Here is an 18,233-nt window from a genome sequence, read left to right on the forward strand (position 1 = left end):
ACCCCAGTGAAGTAATTTTTAGATACAAAAGGCATCTTTAGAGTGTGTTTCTTGACCAGACTGACATGAAGTGAAATTTCCTTTAAACAAGGTTAAGAACGCTTGCATGCCCCTATTTTTGGAATGTGGAAAAACAGATTCCAGCCTTCCAGCTGGCATTATTGACTTGAAAACTTATTTTCTTTTAGCAGAGTGGTAATTTGATGTCATAAACCACTTCGGGTTAGTGTCATAGTTGAATTGCAGGGAAAGAAGTGCAGTGAACTCTCTTGTACTTCTGTTGCATGTATTGTAATGGATTAGGTATTTCAATCAAGAAGAGATTTTTGTCCTGATTTTTGTAATAATAATTAGGTGAAGGGTTGTAATTCTTTGATGCACCTGATGAAATAGGAGGACAATAAAAATTTAAGGTTGCAATAGGAACTTTTAATTCTGTGTGTGGACTCATACCATTGGCTTTGTAATTTACATGAACCCACAGATGAAGGAGCAAAGTTATGAGCAGAACTCTCCATTCTTCCTTTTAAATGAACATTCTCTGGAAATGAACTTTCAAGTGAGAAACTTAATATATGGGTAGTTCAGTTAACGTTAAAATACTGACTTCTAAAATACTATAAATACTGAACGCCAAATGCTGATCCTTGGTAGCTGTTCTTCTTTCTTAGAATTTTCATTGATGCTTCATCAGCTCATTAGGGAAATAAAATCAGATGTGTTCCAGCCTTGCATTATAACTTGTGCTGATGGAAATCAGGATGTCAAGATGTGGTGATAAATGAGCTTATGAAACGCATAGTAAAAAAGTAAACGGTTTTTGCTGGCATTTGTGTAGAAATACTTAGTTTTACTTCTTACTGCTTTCTTGGGAAAGAACTGTCACGGTTGAAGACTCAGTTCCAGCCCTTTGTGAAGCTGCCGGAAGACAAGCAAAGAGTTTTATATAAAACCCTTTGTGAACTCTTGCTCCGTGAAGAAATGGTAACTGCCCTGGAGGACGTGGTAAGATGAAGACACTTTTGCTTGCTTCCTAAAAGTAATTTCAGAACAGAGCTAGCGTTCTCTTTTACTTGAACTTTCCTCTTTTCAAGAAGTTTTTCTTATTCTTTTGCTTCCAGTTAGATGATATCTGCACAGGAGACAAGCCAGATCTGAAGGAGTTAGAACCTGCACAACAGCGAGACCTCATTGACTTCTTGCGGCTCTTAGGGTGCAGTTTACAGAGTGAGCTGTCGTTACAGGAATATCAGCCTCAGGATGAAGAACTCTTCTCAGCTGCTCACCTCCTCATCAGTGCTATCTCTGGTATGTTGTGAATGAAGAGAAGAGCCCTTTATTTTCCTTCTAGAAGCTCCCTCTCTGTTAAAGCGTTTATGGCTCTTTTTGAGCAGTTGGTGAGCTGAGTGAACGTAATTTGTTCTGTTTGGTTTTATGAGTTTGGTATACCATGCATTCCTGGCTGTGAATTAAATTCAGCCCTTGATCACTGACAGATTTTGCTTGCAACGTACACGCTCCCCCAGGATTGCTCAACTCTCCTTTCTGCTGAGTGTGGGCATTTCCAGTTTGGCAAGCTAATTTCTGTTCTTAGTGCATACCAGAGTTCTTCCCGCCTAAATGCTGAGAATTACAAATTAGGAGTTGTCTTCTGTGTTAGCAGTGTGTATTGTTGAGGCGCAAGCTATATTTAGCAAAAATGAATTTAACATAGAGGCACTGCACTTCGAGGGTTGTTTTGCAGCTGCTGCAAAAGGAGATTAAACATAAATGTCAAACAAATGCCATCCTCACAATCTAGTTGGCACCACAGTGTTAATTAAAAGCTACCTGCAAAGTCCGAGACAGACTTCCCTGGCTTTTTCTCCTCTCTCTCATATATAAAGAATTTCCTGACATTAAGATAACGAAGGCAAGTCCAGTGTGGTATTAGTTAGATGTGGTACTGTGCAGCAAAATGTCAGTGTGCGTCCATATACACGCGGTACCCAGGTAGGAAAGCTTAACTCATTTGTGGAGACAGAAGAGAAATAGAAAACAGAAACCTGCTGATGTGGTAACGCTTGTCAGATGCTATTAACAGCGGGGCGCAGTTAATTGAGTGTGTTGCATTATCACCTGGCTTTGGACATAATGCCTGCTGCTAATGTCCAGGCGTAAATGTAGCTGGATCAAGAATCAAAAGCTGTTTTGTGCCTGTTGATTCTATTAAGAATTACAGCCTTTGAGTCACAGAGTTGAAGGGCACCACAGGGATCATTTACTCGGTCTCCCTGCCCCAGTGCAGCCTCAGCTGTGTCATTCCTCTCAAATTGTGTTTTTGCTGAAGTCAGCATCTCATATAGATTTTGAGAGCGGAGGTTCTCATTTTATTCAAGGCCTAAATCATTCATCCAGCCTGCCAACTCAGAGTGAAAGACTGGGCAGACACTTAGGGAGGAGACAAGAATGATGGGGAGGAAATCCCCTTTCCTACAAGCTGCCTTTTCTCAGGGGCAGGGTAGTCAGCGTGGGGCTTGTACCCATCGCCCATCCCATTTTATTCTGTACTCTTCTGGGTAGCAGGCAGGAGAGGCCTGGATCAGCTTCTTCCAAATGTCCAACAGAGCACTTGTGACGTCTGTCCTCAGCATCGAATCGCTCTGGTCTGCAGCACCCATTTCACAAGGTGCTGCACCTGCGTGTGAGCCTCAAAAAATGCAGCGTGTCTGTCTTTCCTCAGCAGGAGAACCCCTTAACAGAGCTCACTGTTAAGATTAAGTCCCCCTCCCAGCAGCCAGCCCCGTGCAGTGTTCACTGGAAACATGATCTTTCCCTTTTAATGTTTCCTTCACAGAGCTGTCTGATTACACTCTTGTCCTGCTGCGTGCCTGCTGTGATCTTCAGGTTGTTCCGGCATTGTGTTGTTTGGTGAGTAATCAAAACGTGGCCGTGTAGCGTGTGGGCCCCAGCAGCAGTAATGACTGTGTTCTCTGCCTTACTGTGTTTCTCACCCAATAAAGAAGATGTCAAGCTCCAGTGCGAATTTCAGCTGTAGGCATTGCTTAGGCAAGGTCAGAGTCTGACAGTGGCAAACGATGCAGGTAGTTTATTGCTGGTGGATACCTAACTTCTAAACAGTTTCTGAATTTGGGACATTCCGTGGGCTGTGAGCAAAAGAAAATCGTAATTTAGGCTCAAATTTTAATTTACTCATAGTCTCACTAGCCCATTTTGAAGTCTCAGTAATCACCTGCCCTGGGGAAACAGACATTTCAGTTTGATAGCAGCAGTGCTGGGGCGTTGGCAAATTCTGAAGTTCCAAAATTCTTGAGGCCATTCATTAAAACTGCTGAAGGAACGGGGCAGGGCTGCCGTTCCCCATGAACTTTTTTTTAAGCTTGCTGACAAAAATAATAGTAAAAACCTTGCCATATGTAAGGGCAAGGGGAATGCTGTTTGCTCAGAGTAGGAGTGAGAATTAAGTGTGATCTGCAGTGAGAGAAGTTGGACTGGGCAAAAGGATGTGTTAGAAGAGATGTTTCTTCTTAAAAGGTGCCATGGATAAGCACGTCGTACTTGACAAGGCTAATAGTAAAGGGAATCTTGCACTTCTGCTGCTGCCTTGAAAGCTCTCCGGTGGTTCTGTAAGAAGGAACTGAGCTACGCGATGGCAGGAACAGCACTGGTTGGAAAACCTTTTTAATGTCTTTGTCTTTTGCTCTCTCTCATAAATACAGCCTAACATCGCTTCAGCCGATGGCAGCTTGGCGCCAAGCAATCCTTTGGTGGCTACTCTCACTGACAGAGGAAGATTTGATGTCGTGCAAAGGCTGTTTGCTTCATCAAACATTAATTTGGAAATGACAGAGTCTTCTGTAAAAGCTGTAACTATGAAAGAACCTAGATTCTTCCCGCTTGTTCTTTATGTTGCCTTGTATGGACTTTATGCTTTAGGTGGGAATGTATAGGAGCTTTGCTGAGTCTTCCGTTACTGCTCTCACTTGTTGTTTCTTCTGTAGCTCTGCAGTGTAGTGTTGGTGTGTTTGAGCTAGCAGCAGAGCCACTGGGTTGAGTACTTGTGGCCGTCCAGGCAGGGGTTGTGGAGGTCAGGGTGGACGCTGCACGCCCGGGGTGAGCACTCTGCACTGCCATCGGGTGTGCTACTGCTCTGCCCTGGGAAATACGTAAATAAGGGATGAAGGGCAGGAAGAAAAAAAAAGACAAGCCTGGAACAGAAATGGAACATAGCAGTAGAAGCCTGATCGTTGGCATTGATATGCGTGGGAGAAACCTGCGAGGTACAAACTGCTTTTTGTAAGCAAGCAAGCAAGCAGGCTGAGGCAATCCAGGGTTCTGTAGCGCAGTAATGGGTTTGCTCGTTTAAGATGTGCAGAATGCCTTCACTCTGGAGCAAGTGGAAGGGAGGGCTCTCAAAGAGGTACTTGGTTAGGTTTTCTTTTATTAAAGTGTAGTTTGGCTTTACAGATGTGAACTGCACACTGCAGGAAATAAAAACCCCTCTTTTTCTAAAACTAAGACTACCTTAGGCATTTATTCCTCTGTACAGCATTCCTGTTTTCTGGAAAGTTTTTACTCACCTTAACAAGTTTCAGCTGTTTAAATTGCATTCTGAACTTTCTCTTTGAGGTACGATGATGCCTTTTGATGTGAGCCCATGAAATGTGCTTGCTGCACTCCACAAAAATGATCACTGTACCCATACAACATTTTAAGTGCGGATGTTTTGGTTGTTTCTTTGACAAACCAAGTGGTAGGAAAGCACTTTGTGCTTTGAACTATTTTGCCTTTTTTTTTTTTTTTTTATCATGTGTTTTTGTAATCATGTGGATGGGACAGAAACACAGCAGAGATCACTGTAAGTAGGGGCATGGGAAGATGATGTTCCAGGTAAGTGGAGTATAGGTGCTTTCAGATAAGGTTGTGAGATGGCTGCCAGGCCAGCAAGCAGGCACCTCTGGGGGTGGGGGGGTAGGGAGGGGATCAGTAACCAGGCCCTGCAGGGGGTAGGAGTCTTGGGTTCAGTTTTATGCTCAGTTCCCACATGGTCTTTAACGCTGATGTCGGTTGAGCTTTCCCTGAGGAAGTGGACTTTGCAGAAAAGTGCCGTGGTACCTTTCCATACCCTGAGGGCGCAGGATGGTCTTGCACCTGGAGCTGTTGGCATTTCTGTGTCTCGTCTGTTAAAGGAAGCTGGTGGTGTTGCCTGAGCCTTGCACTGGTGTGTATGGAAATGTCCTTTAGGAGGGTGGAAGCATGTTACTCTGCTGCTGGGAGCGGTGCATGTTTGTAAATGGGAAAGTCTTTTTTTTTGCCAATCCACTCCTCAAAAGTTGCCTCTGTAACTCACTAATTTATCACAACTTTCTATTAAATGTTATGTCAAAATGACAGAATAACTTATAACCTCATGCCTGTAATTTCCATTGTTCTTTTCTGGGGGGATTTCAGTCATTCCCTTGGCCTTGAAAGACGGTGCAGACAGATGGGGAGTGGGTATGTGGGCATCCACGCAGTGCCACTCTCCACGTGCTCTGGTCTTCCTTGCAGGGTTTTTGCGTGCGCTGTAGTGCGGAACGGCTTTCAGGGTGTGCATGCTGTGTCAGAGATGTAGGAGAGGGGATTTGTTTAAAGGGGGGTGGGGGAACCCAACAAACCCTAGCTGTTCTAGAGAAATATTATTAAGAAAAGAAAAGGTTTTGTTTGTTCCCTGCTATTTTGCTTTCAGATGTAGGTCAGTCCTTTGCTTCAGCTAAATCCGCTGGACAGGGTGAGGCTGAGGAGGGTGAAGGTTGCTGGCAGAGCCAAGGCGAGGGCACGGCAGTGCTCATGGTACTGGGGAGCCCTCGCGCAGCTTCGCAACTTGACTGCCAGTAGCTACAGCCGAGGAGGACGAAGGCATTGCACCCTGTCACAGGCGGGCTTGCCGCCGCTCCCTGCTGGGCATGGAGAGTGCTTGGGTCTCTTGGCCCCTCGCCTCATCTGCTGCCATGCTTTTAGGATTGATCAGTTTGTCCGCAGCAGCCGCTGGTTGCATTTTCAGTCTTGGCTTTGTCCTTTTTGCGCGTTCTTTGTGGAGGGGTTGCCCAGCTTTCCTCCACTGGCAGCACTTTGGTGACCGCAGAAGCGCCTCTCGACCAGCAGGCAGCTTAGGATGGCCTTTTTAGAACTGAGCGAGCAGCACAGCCAGAGAAAAAAAAGGAACGCTAAGGCAGTTGATATGTTCATCATTTTCCCTCCAGTTCCTCCCTCCACAGTCTTGAAAGCAGGAGCCTTATGCACATTAATATTAAAAATAGCTCATGCTGGGGTACGAAGATCCAAGGGAGCAGCAGAAGCAACGTGTTTCACTCCAAGTAACTCTTGTCCTGCCCTTCCCTGAGCTAAATGAGGATGGCCTCTGCAGGGACCCGGCCTAAGCTGCACTGATCCAAATTAATTCAGAATCCGCTTCAGAAGGGCTGGGTGTGCATCCACTACATCGTGGATAAAACAGCAGCTTCTTGCGGTAGGCTGGCCTCACGCTTTTTCAAGGTTAGACGGGGTCTTGCCTAGAGAACGGAGGTGGTAAAAGGGCTGTAGGGTCCTTCGAGAAGGTTGGAGCCCGTCTCATGAATGGTTTGGTTTCACACCCTGACTTCCCGTGCCAAAATGTTGCTTCCCATTGCTATACTTCTGCAGTCCCAGGGAGGAAGAGGGGAGAGAAACCACACCTTTGCAATTCGGTATCTGATCAGGCCGAGGGGAGAGGAGGTCAGCAGCCTCTTTTCGAAGGGCATGTGCAGAGGCCAGCAGGAACCAGCACTCGCCTGATACAAGCTGCAGTCTGGAGTCCCAGGGCTTTTGTACACTAATTACAGTGCGGGCCCAGGAAACCGACTCCCTTAATGCTGCAGCGCTCAGAAGGCAAGGAGCCCAAATTCAGCAGTGACATTTACGGGACAAGTCGAAGAGGCCCCAAGAGCTCTATACATTGAACAGGGGTTGGGCGCCTTCAGGAATGTCAAGCGGAATACGACCCACCAAAATGTTGCTTTTCTGAACCCTGAGCCCTAAATGAGGCCCAAAGGTGCTGCGCCGGCAGTGCCCAGGTCCGCGGGAAGCCTGCTACGCTGACCAGACCAAAGCAGCGCACCGCCCCCAAAGCCCAGCCTGTGCAGCCTCAGAGTTGGTGCCAGAGCTAACACCTCAGTGTGCGAGCAGGAGATACTTGGCATGTTAATGTGGAGCCCATTTTCACCAGTAAAAGATTAGGTAAAGCCAAAAGGCAGATGTGCACAGATTGCTTCTCGCTAGCTTCCTTATTTGGCTAAAATTCAGAGTATGACACCCCGCCCTCTCCAAAAATCAGAAAAAAGTAATTACATTTTTTCAATATTAAATCTTTATTATATACAAAAATATTTTGTTGGGAATTAACAGAATTTCACAATTTGTACATTAACATTTTTATGTTTGGCTGTGTTTACTGTGAAAATATTAGCTGTGAAAAAGACAATGGGGGTTTTAGAAAACAAGTCACGATTTAAAAATGTCCTATGTGTTAGCTGACTTCAGCGATATGAAGTCAGAATGCTAACAAGTCCCATCTCCTAGGCCTGCTCTGCAGTGTTGTATTCAAACAACAGGTACTCAATCACCTTCAGGTTCGCATTAGAAGGTTTAGCTAGCAGTTAAGATCCTTTCGGTAGGATGTTTTCAGCTAAAGAAAGTATTTTTTTTACAGGAGAGCAGTTTTTAAAGTTTTACAAGTGTCAAATCCAGTTTAATTTCATACGCTGTAGAAGGAAAGGAAATAAAAAAAACCCATGAGAGCTTCCAACAGACAAAACCAGTTGTGGGAACAAGCAAGGTAAGGAAATGCATGGTGACACATTTCTAATACACATTTAAATCCAACCACTGCAGCAAGATTTTGCAGTTCTCGGCCCAGTTTGGGGTGGGAGAGCGGCAAAACTGTCTTGCATTTTACAGCCTATGGAAGCGGTGCTGTTGACTTGGCTCTACACGGTGATGCTAGGCAGGAGGTCAGCAACAGAAACGTTACGTGGGGTTTTGGAAGAGGTGTTACTGTGTTCTAGGGAAATGTTGGCTACTCGGGGAGTAACGCTTGGCTCGGCCGTGAGGCCAGCCAGCCTTGCGTGGGCAAGCATTAGCACAGAGCTAACGATGCTAAAAGGGAAAGGATAAACGGCAGGAAGCGTCCCCAGGCCTACTTTTAACTACGCCCGCCTGGCAGGTTGGTGGGTGTTCCACACCCAACCACCGCCTTGGCAGCGAAAGGAACTCCGTACCCAGCTGGCATGAGAAAGGGTTAAAAACATCCGAGAACAAAATTCACATTTGCTTTAAGTGTGATTTATTCTATAAAATACAAATATTGCTGAGACCCTGCTTAAAAAAAAAAAATTCTATTTGGAGGTGAAACGGCTCAACAGCCTTTGCCAAGCTGGAGTTTGTGTTTAAGCCTGTACAGGTAAATCCCAGCTGAACTGAGACTTCAGCAGTTTAACGTGTGACGGTTTGTGGGACGGCACCCCCCCCCAGCAGATGCTGTCCGAATTACTTGGAGTACTCACCCCTAAGGTTTATTTATATATTTATTTGGGTGTGCGCGAACATGAGCACACTTCTAATATGTTTGGAAGCCAAAGCTGCCTCTGAAAATTGGTTATTTTACAAGTGTTTTAACTTTTTTTTTTTTTTTAATCTGCCTTGGGTCTGAGACAGTAAATTATACCAGCCTTAAACAGCGATGCCCATATTGACCACTCATTCCTCTACAAGACGCAAGTTGAGAATCCCAGACAACACCCATCAGTAAGCTTGTTAAAAATACCTGAAAACCAAGAAGGGTGTGCCAAAAAAAAAAATGCAGGGGGGGAAAAAAAAGAAATTGGGCCACCAGAGAAAGCTGATGAAAGTGCCCTTAGCTACAGCCATCCCCTCGGTGGCCCAGGGGGGGTTTTGTGGCGGGGGGGGGGGGGGGGGGGGGTGTCTTTGGGATCTGCTGACAGCCTGCAAGGCTTTGGGTCCAAGAGCCACCACCTGCGCATCGCTAGATCGATTCCTCACCGCTTCTGCAGATGTAGCATCATGAAGTTTGGCGGTAGTGGTACGGTAACGCTTCAGAATTTGGGTGAGGCGGGAAACCCTACGTGAAGCAAACAGCCCATGTACCTTTGCGCAACGGATGTGACAGCCTTCCACCTGTAGTTGGTCCTAAAGCTGTACCTACAGGCACAACGGGTGATGGGGAATCAAGCTACCGCGGCAGGCATTACAGCTGTACTGCGGAACAGCATCTGCCTCAGGGTTCGGTCTGCCCGAAGCAAGATCGACAAAGACTGGATGGGAAACCAAGGAACAGGTAAAGGAAGTTTGAATTTGTTTGTGTGCACAACGCTGGCTCATGCGTAAAGACAGGAATCGCCGCTCCTGATGCCTGGAGTTGTCTTTACTGGACCCTTCTCCCTGGTCTGGTCCGTAAGCATGGCAGAGAGGCAAGCTTGGCTCCCAAGGGGACCTAGCCAGGAATTTGTGTGTTTAAAAGGGAACAAAAAGTTTCCTATTTCACTCTCTTCAAAACAAGCACAAACCAGATGACTTCCTGCACACCGAGCTGCAGGCAGTTTGCACTGCGAGTCAAGTCATTCTGGTATGATTTTAGAAGATGCAATGAGTTAAATTGTACAGAGGACTGGGAAAAAAAGCATCACATTTTGAGCCTCTGCAAGATGTGACAGTTCTTACATAAACGCAGAGTCAGAAGTGGTGAGCTGATCTGCCCGCCTGCTCCACAAAGCTTGGTCCAGCTAACTACACACAGAGCTGAGAACACAGCCCAAGTTATGGATGCTGCGTTGGTTATAAATTCGATATCCCTTGCTCATGTCAGTCTTTGTTCCAATTTTACCTTCAGTTTACATTTGCAGAATATACACTTTTATATTTCATATTTGCATTTTGAAAGACCTTTATAAATCTACGCAAGGTGACACATCCTGTTACAGTTATCCCACTAAACTCCACAGGACTGCCTCTCGTCACACCATGTAGAACCTAAAGCAGACCAGCTAGCCTAACACCGTTAGAGACAGCAAGGTAATCGCTTGGGTACACGCGCACCAAGGTATTTACATTGAAGATGAGACTGGTGCACACTTAAGGGAATTTTTGGTGCATTTAAGGAAATAACTTATGGGTCTTGGCAAACTGGCTGTACTTTTATGTCTAACTTTTCATTCACAGGGCAACTACAGTGTTTCTTCTATAAGTCTCTATATGTACAGAATTTTACAGCACCTCATGCACTGTCCAAAACAGATAGAAATTACAGATAAATATAGAATTTTTAGATTGAAATATCTGTATATTTAGAAAAATATGCATTAGTAAACACAATAAACCAGGTAGAGAAGTGTACCAGTTCTTGAGTCTCACATGCAGGTACAGTTCTGGATTAAGTCATGGTAGCTTAGTAATGTGATAGCAGACGTGAGCATTTTTTTGTTTTACCATCCACATACATACATATACACAGACAACTATTTGATAATTTACTTTTCTAAACTACTTAAATATTTATCTTGTGATACATACCACATATCTTAAACATTTAGCAGCATCTTCACCTCGCTCAGACACACCTATTGTTATCATTAACAGCCAACGTAAAAGGTTTTCCTCTTAGTGTCTGGAAAATGAATGTGTAGTACAGGATGAGAGATGTGAAATCCTAGTTATTTTTTTTAACTCCCCCAAACTCCTTCAAACAGCTGTTATGTGAAATACTTTCACTTGCTCAAAACTAACCCTTCATAGTGTCTTTCTCCCCTAATTGCACAAGGTGGAGGTCTCTATCCAACATCTGACCTGGCACACCCTGACCAGGAGAGACTCTCACGGCTAGGTGTGACTGAAATGACACCATCGTGCTAAGAACCTCCGAGAATGCTCTTTTTAAAAAAAAAAAGTAATTATCACTCTCATTCTAGTCATCCTACCAGGTAGTGACAAACTAAGCAGAATATCTGGTGAAAATCTGATTTTCCTGAAAACCAAACCCCACTGCCACAAAAGCAACCCACCATCGTGTCATCCATCGTGTCCCGTCCCGTTCCCCCCCCCCATGATACAGCTGCCAGTCTCAACTCTCCATGTTGAAGATTGAATGAATAGATGCAAGGAGTATGGTGGTTGGGTTTGTTGTTGGGTGTTTTTTCCCCCCTTACAACCTGCCCATGGACATCCACTTAAAACCCGCTGCTGCTTTGACACGATCGCTGCTCACAACCTAAGCACGCCAGCTTCTCTTTTTGCTTCAGAATTGCACTTCATTAACACCACCCAATCATCGGCCACTAGGCCCCACTGTGCTGACTGCTTGATTTAAAACCACTACATGAGCCTGCAGCGAAAGCTGAAGCTTCAGGCTTTCAAATGCATGGCTATTTGGAGATTGCTAACTAGGGAGGCTCTTTTGACAGTGTTCTCTCTGGGATGGGAAGAGAAGGAACAGAGGGGTTTTCCTGACTAAACCTTGGTGCCCATCTTCCATGCGTTTCATTTGGTTAAGTAAACTTACGGGGAAAAAAAGATGGAAAGAAGTGTTATCCGCGATATAAAGGACTATCGTGTGGAAACTGAAGAATCTTCTCATCCCATTCATTAGGGAAGAGTGAGCTCAGCCCACTTTTGGCATGACAAGTCAAGTATTTCCTAACTCCTAATGAAAAGGCATCATCATACCTGTCCAGATAGCACATCTTATTTACAGCATATGTAGGTCTCCTATTACACAGTATACAAGCACAGCTTAGTCATGTTCAGCATATAGTGCCAACAGCAAATCGTTAAAATAGCCAAGCGATGGCTCTGCTGCCATTGCTGCTACATACAACACTTGATCCGTTTCTCAAAGCAGCCTCTGAGCGACAGGATCGCTGAACTTGTCTTCTGGGAAAGGAAAATAAAACTCTCGTGCTGGTGCCCCGTTTAAAAGCTCTGCCCAACTTAAAGCAAAGCCAGAGAACACACATCCTGAAAAGCAGAAGAACGAAACAAAGTAGTGGTACAAATTTTCCTTAGAGAATTTCAGATTTCCTCTAAAAGGCTGACACCTCGGTATCGACAGCCACAATACCTGTGCTATACACAGTTTCCACTAACGCTTTCCACATACCCTGGGATCTCAGCCCCCCCATGCCCCTTTCCCCCCCCAACAACCAGCTTTACAGGCTCTGTAACAATCACCTGTAGCATACTGGTGCTTTGAGGGTTTTTGAGACTTACGCTTTTCCTACACTGCATCTCGTCCATTCTTCTTTTCCTTGTGCACATAAAAGTCCTTAAGAGCCCCAGGAAGCAATACCGGTTTACAGTGTCAAAGCCTCTTTTCCTTCAGAAACAGTTCTGAGGAAGTTGCCTTTTGATAGCATTCTGTGCCACACTTTGGTCTTGAAAAAGAATTCAGAAGCCAGGTGCCTGTCACCAGATGGAAGAGAAATTAAACAAATGGATGACTTCAGTGTAGACACCCAGCCTGGTGAGTGATGGTGAATGTCCCTATCTACAACAGCTGACATTGCAATATAAAATAAGGTCAGAAAAAGAGCCAGTCTTAGCGACCAGCTATATTTTCATTTTGTTCTTGCTAAGCGGAAATTTACATCAGCATAAGTTTTGATCAATGAACCTGAACCTAATAGGAATTGTATCAATGAGCCCACCGAGGGGAGGACCGTCACTGAACAAAAGGAAAGATGTTGTAAAACAAAAGGGTATAAAGAACGTTGCTTTTTAGCAGTAGGCTTCCAATTCACAAGCTACCTAATGAAAAATGCAATTAAAAACAATGTAACAAAAAGCACAGAAGTTCCATTACAACACACTCATATAAAAATACAGCAGTTGATCACACACAAATATTCAAAAAGATAATATAGAACCCAGCTAGATATCACAAAAAATTAAGCCACAGATCGCTATACAAATACCAAACAACGTCATAAGAAAAGAAAATGCCTTTTTTTTTTTTTTTTTTTTTTTTTTAAAGCAATGTGTTTTCACAAGTGTGAATAAATAGTCCTAAACATTAAGTGTCACTCTACAAGGCTCCACGTTCTCTCTCCGGCTTCTTCACCATTATTCAAATTGCACTGAATTACCTTGCGTACAATCTTCCTAACGTCAGTACTTCAACCGTAATGGGCTAACAGGGTGGCTCCCAGGAACAGCCTTATAAGCAGCTCGCAAGGTTTTGCTTTATGTTACTCAAGAGACACGTGTAAGGAAACCTACACAACAGTTGTCTAAATCAAGAGACAGCAAGAATTTGTGAAACATCAAGAATGCACCAAGTTTAAGCCAAGAGAAGCTGGAGCAATGGAGCTGTGTGTTGGTTGCTGCTTTTAATATTTAAAATTCTGCTCCCATGAAATTGGTTTTTAAGGAAGAAAAAAAACAAAACGAAATTAGTGTTCTTTTCTAATAAGAGCTATAGACCCTAGTAAGAGCTATAGACCCTAATAAGAGCTATAGACTTTTAACCGGTTAAACACTGACGTTGACAAGTTTTACAAAAATTGTTTCAAGTATCCTTTTTTTAATCACAGTGAAAATGTAAGACCGAGATGTAAATGTTGAAGTGAATGACTGAAAGTTGCTTAGATGAAAAAGGCAAAGGTACTAAAGCAAAACATATAAAAATGCTTAAACGCATTTCCTTCGTGTGATATGAATAGAAAGGTTATCTGTAAAAAGTTAGAAAAATTAAAATAAATTACATATTTAAGTACACTTCCCCTTCAACATTTTTATAAAAATTCAGAATAGTGTACTTTTGAATATACACAGAGTAAAAATGCACAGGTGCCATAGGTTATTGTCGCTATCTACACAACGTCACGTTAGCATATTGGCTGCTGTTGGTTTTCTTTGTTACTTAAGCTCCTCTCGAGGAATCTCAATATACCCAGCTAATGGGGACCCACTGTGGTTCCAGCCTCAGTCTCTCGATCGCAGCCTGTAGCTTCTCGAAGGCTTTGTCCAGGTTGTCATTTACAATGGTCAGATCAAAGTAGTGGTTGTACGCTCTCTGGATCCGTGCGCTTTCATCCACTGTTTTTTTCAAATCGGTGTCCTGTTGAGGAGGTTTTAAAGATTACTGAGAACGTAAGACCTGGCAAGCCCTTATAAAGACAGGAGCATCCCTTTGTTACATACTGCAACTGATGAGTTAAAGCTACATACTAAATATATTTAAAAAAATAATGAAAGTTTTTGTCTATAGTAAATCCACACAGAACTTAAGCTAAAATGCATTGAAAGGGCTGAAAATGTCATGAGCCGTGCCAATAATGTTAAATATGGCAAGAAAAGAAAGCCAATACGAGCACACGGACTTGGGCTGCTGTGCACAACGGGCAGTGAAGCATTTTGTACGTGCAACTGGCGATCCAATCAGATCAAATTAATGCTTTAGGAATGACTGAGTCAATCAGTTATGTAAATGTAGTTGTGCCTTTTTTTATTTCCACAAAAAGCACCAAAGAATCCAAGAATTTAAATTAGGAAGAAATGAAAGACAATGAAAGATACATTTCTGGTAGAATAAAGCTCTAGAATACCTTATTGCTTTTAGAGGCTACACTTCAGCCTTGCTCACCTGACATCACTTCCTCATTTATAAACTACTGCTGCATTATTTCAGTTCTGACATGAGCTGCAAAATATGCAGGAAATTTATATTCCTTCATGAAGTGCTACCACTGAGCATTTTTTTTATGTTTCATTAGTTTAGTTCTACATCCTTAGAAAAATTCCTCTCCATTTTTGCACAAAAGCAATTTTTTTGTAAGCTGTTACGAGATTTGTCCCCTTGACAATATTTATTTTAATATTTTCAAGTCCTGATACAGTTGTAAATACAAAAGCCAAGATGAAAAAGTAAGTTTGTGAATAGCCTTTCCTTTACAGTAAATGAAGGAGACAAACAAATGCAGCACCATGAGGTGCAATGGAGTGGCTTAGGATGCTAGAAGTAATGTAGACAAACCCACTAGCAAGCAGAACAAAATACTTTAAATTACATTTGGTTTTCATTTGTTCAGGAAGTACAAGAATATGAAATGGGAAATCATACTCTATGTATACATGTGCACAGGTATGATTTAGAATCCATACAGATATATAAATGTGTATTTTAAATTTAACTGTCCTCTTTATTATTCATAAGGACAAGTAAAACAAAGGCAAGGATGTCCCTTAGGGAATCAAATATTAGGCAGTGCAGGAAATTATTTTTATACTTGTCTGGACAGTTTTAACCTTGCCTTCTTGCACAGGCATCACAAAATTCGGGGTTCATTTGAGGCGGGAAAGGCAGAGCACCCAGAGAGACACCAGAATCTATAACCAGAATCCATAACTAGGGCTGGACAGTCTCAAGTTAAGAGAATGGGATCTCACAGGTTTGAAAAAAAACCAAACCAAACCAACAAAAGACTAAAAATCCCATGTTCATTCAGTGGAATTTAACCTATCTCTCAATGTTACTGCTTTGAATGCCCCGTTAGCATTCTACACGTTATTGCTACTATCTAAGCACTACGGTGAGTTGTCAGCAAACCGTGGCTTTTCTCAGATGGGGCAGCTGGGCTGCTGAACACAGAGGACAGTTTCCCTAACTGCTCAGTCTGGCTTTTTTTGCTCTGGTCCTGCAGCTGGGAAAATTCATGCCCATACACAGAGTATTTATAATTTGCTGCACTGGGGGAAGCATGTCTCATTTCCCTCTGCTACACACTGTGCTTCAAAAAAGGAGAGAAGATCTAATGAATAAAATGTGCCACTTCGCTTTATGTGACGAATCCAAGGAACTTGAGGGGAAGAGAAGCTATCCAACACGTCTTATTCTGGCAGCTCCCAGCCATTCTCAGCACAGCATGTGCTGCTGCAGCAGTGGAAACAAGGCCCAGTTGCATTCTGTTGTTGGTTGGGGTTGTTTTGTCTTGTTTTGTGGTTTGAGTTTTGGCGAGGAGTTTTTTGTGGGGTTTTTTGTTTGTTTGGTTGGTTGGTTGGGTTTTTTTGCACCCAGGATGCAATATCTTTCCCAAGGATTACAGATTCCATTTTAAAAGTACACCTGTATTATAAGACAAACCTGAACAAAACTTTCTGGGGAGAGAGATGGGGAAAGTGCAGGAAAGACATTTACAAAGAAGAACAATTCCCACCATCAGCTATCTACCATTTGCTGCAGATAATCAAAGGTGACACATCCCAAAGAACACATTACAAGTAATTTTTGTAATCAACACTTCTCTGTAAGAGGTCTATTTTTAAGAAAGAAGCAATCTGCCTTATACATAGTGTTTGATTAAGTTCTACTAAGTAATCAGCAAATGTCTTGCCTAACTTTTCTTAAGAGACATTACTTTCAGAACAAATTCTATCTAAAATTAAAGGTAAAAAAAAATAAAAATCTAAGAACAACCTGTTCAAAGCAAACTATATATGAAATCTGCTTACAGTGAGAAGTTTGGTTGTAATTCCAGCATCTACCACAGCTTTGTGCATAGCACGCAGTGTCTCTAACTCTGGAGCAGCAATAAACACTACATAGGGCATGAATTCTGAAGTCCTCAGTATTTTCAGGGCCTAGAAACAAAGAAAAAGAAAAACAACCAAAACACCCTAAGTTTAAGAATGACTCACCACATGTCCCCGTTACTTAAGGGGCACTGCAAAACTAGTCTGGTACAATGGGCAGAAACACGTAAGTGGAGATGCTTATTTCTACTTTAGAAACTCCTACCCTGCCTTTTGAAATGCTCAACATCCTTCTTTCTTTGGCTAAGCAGATTATTTACTACCCCTACACTTGCACTGTAACATAACAAATTATATACCTGTGGATTCACGTCCAAGATGCAGGTCCTTCCTGTCTGAACAACTTCAAGGATGGAATCAATTTTGGTGCCATAAAGGTTTCCTTCGTATTCTCCATGCTCTAAATATCTGCCAGCTTTAATATCCATCTCCATTTCAGCTCGTGACACAAATCTGTACGCTTGACCATCCTTTTCATCATCCCTTGGCTTTCGTGAAGTAACTAAACAAAAAATTTAAAATCTAAATTGAATGTTTTCTTTTTATAGTTGGAATGCAAATATGAGACTGGACTGCCTATTAAGCTAGGGAGAGTATACTACACATTAATATACAATTGTAATTATTCCATATGCAGAATAATTAATTATTCTAGTGTAAGTTTCAAAACTGAGCACAGCCCCTCCTGTTGCCTTTATTTCTATTCTTTCCTATATGTTGCTTACCCGCACATTTGCTCATTTCCTTTGTATTCCTCCTTCACACCATATGCAATACTCATTTGTGTCATCTTTTTAAATTACTCACTTAATAAATAAATTATTTCCAAGTGACTTGGAAATCACATGGAAATTTAACTCTCAAATGCCAAAGCTACTTCTGAAAATAACTGAGCACACATCGAAATCTGCCCCACGCCGCCCATCCTTTGCTCACCGTATTTGCCCTGTAATGCAGGGCAGAATTACCTCAGCTAGCTATAAAGAAAGTTAGCTTGAATACCAGAAGAAGCCCAGCCACTGTAGCAGCATCTTAGTGAGGGCCACCTAATGGCTGCTTTCCAGGGCAACTTACCCTTTAAAGCAAGGTAAATTCACTGCAGAGAGACTAAAGCCAATATTTAAGTAAAACATTAGCAACCATCTTGGGTATTGGCTACACTGTGCACTTCACACATCATTTAAGCAAGAAAGTGAAAATAAAATATCAAATTATTACTGACTGTGCTGTCCTATCACCATATTACCTGCCCACTACTTGCATTTAATTAGAGTTGAACTCCAGAATATATTAAACGTAACAGTGAATGGATCCCTTTGGTAATGCTTGTATCACCACTGGGTGCCCTATCACCACCTGGTGAGGAGAATAATGATGTAGCTAGGGTGGACTTCTCTGGTCTGCAGTCAAACAGGAGGGGGCAGTTAAAAAAAAAAAAAATCTTGTGACTGAGCACAGTAACTATCTGGAAGGAAGGCACAAAAACAATACTTCAGTAAGGGAGGAGGTTTTTTCTGAAGTTGGTAGGGAGAAAAAAAAAGAAAGATCATGGGCTTGAGGCTGGATGTATTAAAACATCAGATTCTCACGCAAACTTGGAGATCACAAACACTTCAGAT

General features: G+C 42.8%; 2 protein-coding genes across 4 annotated transcripts in view; one reads left to right on the forward strand and one right to left on the reverse strand.

Moving 5' to 3' along the window:
- The window catches only part of GSDME (gasdermin E), a 24,799-nt gene extending 20,849 nt beyond the window's left edge, over positions 1 to 3,950 (forward strand). Inside the window, exons 7-10 of the mRNA XM_035894088.1 lie at positions 878 to 1,005; positions 1,122 to 1,308; positions 2,837 to 2,910; positions 3,720 to 3,950. Of these exons, the coding sequence (XP_035749981.1) occupies positions 878 to 1,005; positions 1,122 to 1,308; positions 2,837 to 2,910; positions 3,720 to 3,950 (620 nt within the window). The remainder of the gene's footprint in view (positions 1 to 877; positions 1,006 to 1,121; positions 1,309 to 2,836; positions 2,911 to 3,719) is intronic.
- The window catches only part of MPP6 (membrane palmitoylated protein 6), a 37,893-nt gene continuing 20,172 nt past the window's right edge, over positions 513 to 18,233 (reverse strand). For 2 of the 3 annotated variants that reach the window (XM_035894087.1, XM_009638669.2), the window contains exons 9-11: positions 16,914 to 17,116; positions 16,534 to 16,662; positions 10,968 to 14,143 (exon numbers count right to left, since the gene is read on the reverse strand). In XM_035894087.1, the coding sequence (XP_035749980.1) occupies positions 13,967 to 14,143; positions 16,534 to 16,662; positions 16,914 to 17,116 (509 nt within the window). In that variant the 3' untranslated portion in view covers positions 10,968 to 13,966. Of the gene's footprint in view, positions 524 to 10,967; positions 14,144 to 16,533; positions 16,663 to 16,913; positions 17,117 to 18,233 lie in introns of those variants that run through there. The other variant, XR_004841971.1, reaches the window with a different exon arrangement.

Source organism: Egretta garzetta, unplaced genomic scaffold (genome assembly GCF_000687185.1).
Source record: "Egretta garzetta isolate BGI_Z169 unplaced genomic scaffold, ASM68718v1 scaffold94, whole genome shotgun sequence".
Lineage (NCBI taxonomy): Eukaryota > Metazoa > Chordata > Aves > Pelecaniformes > Ardeidae > Egretta > Egretta garzetta.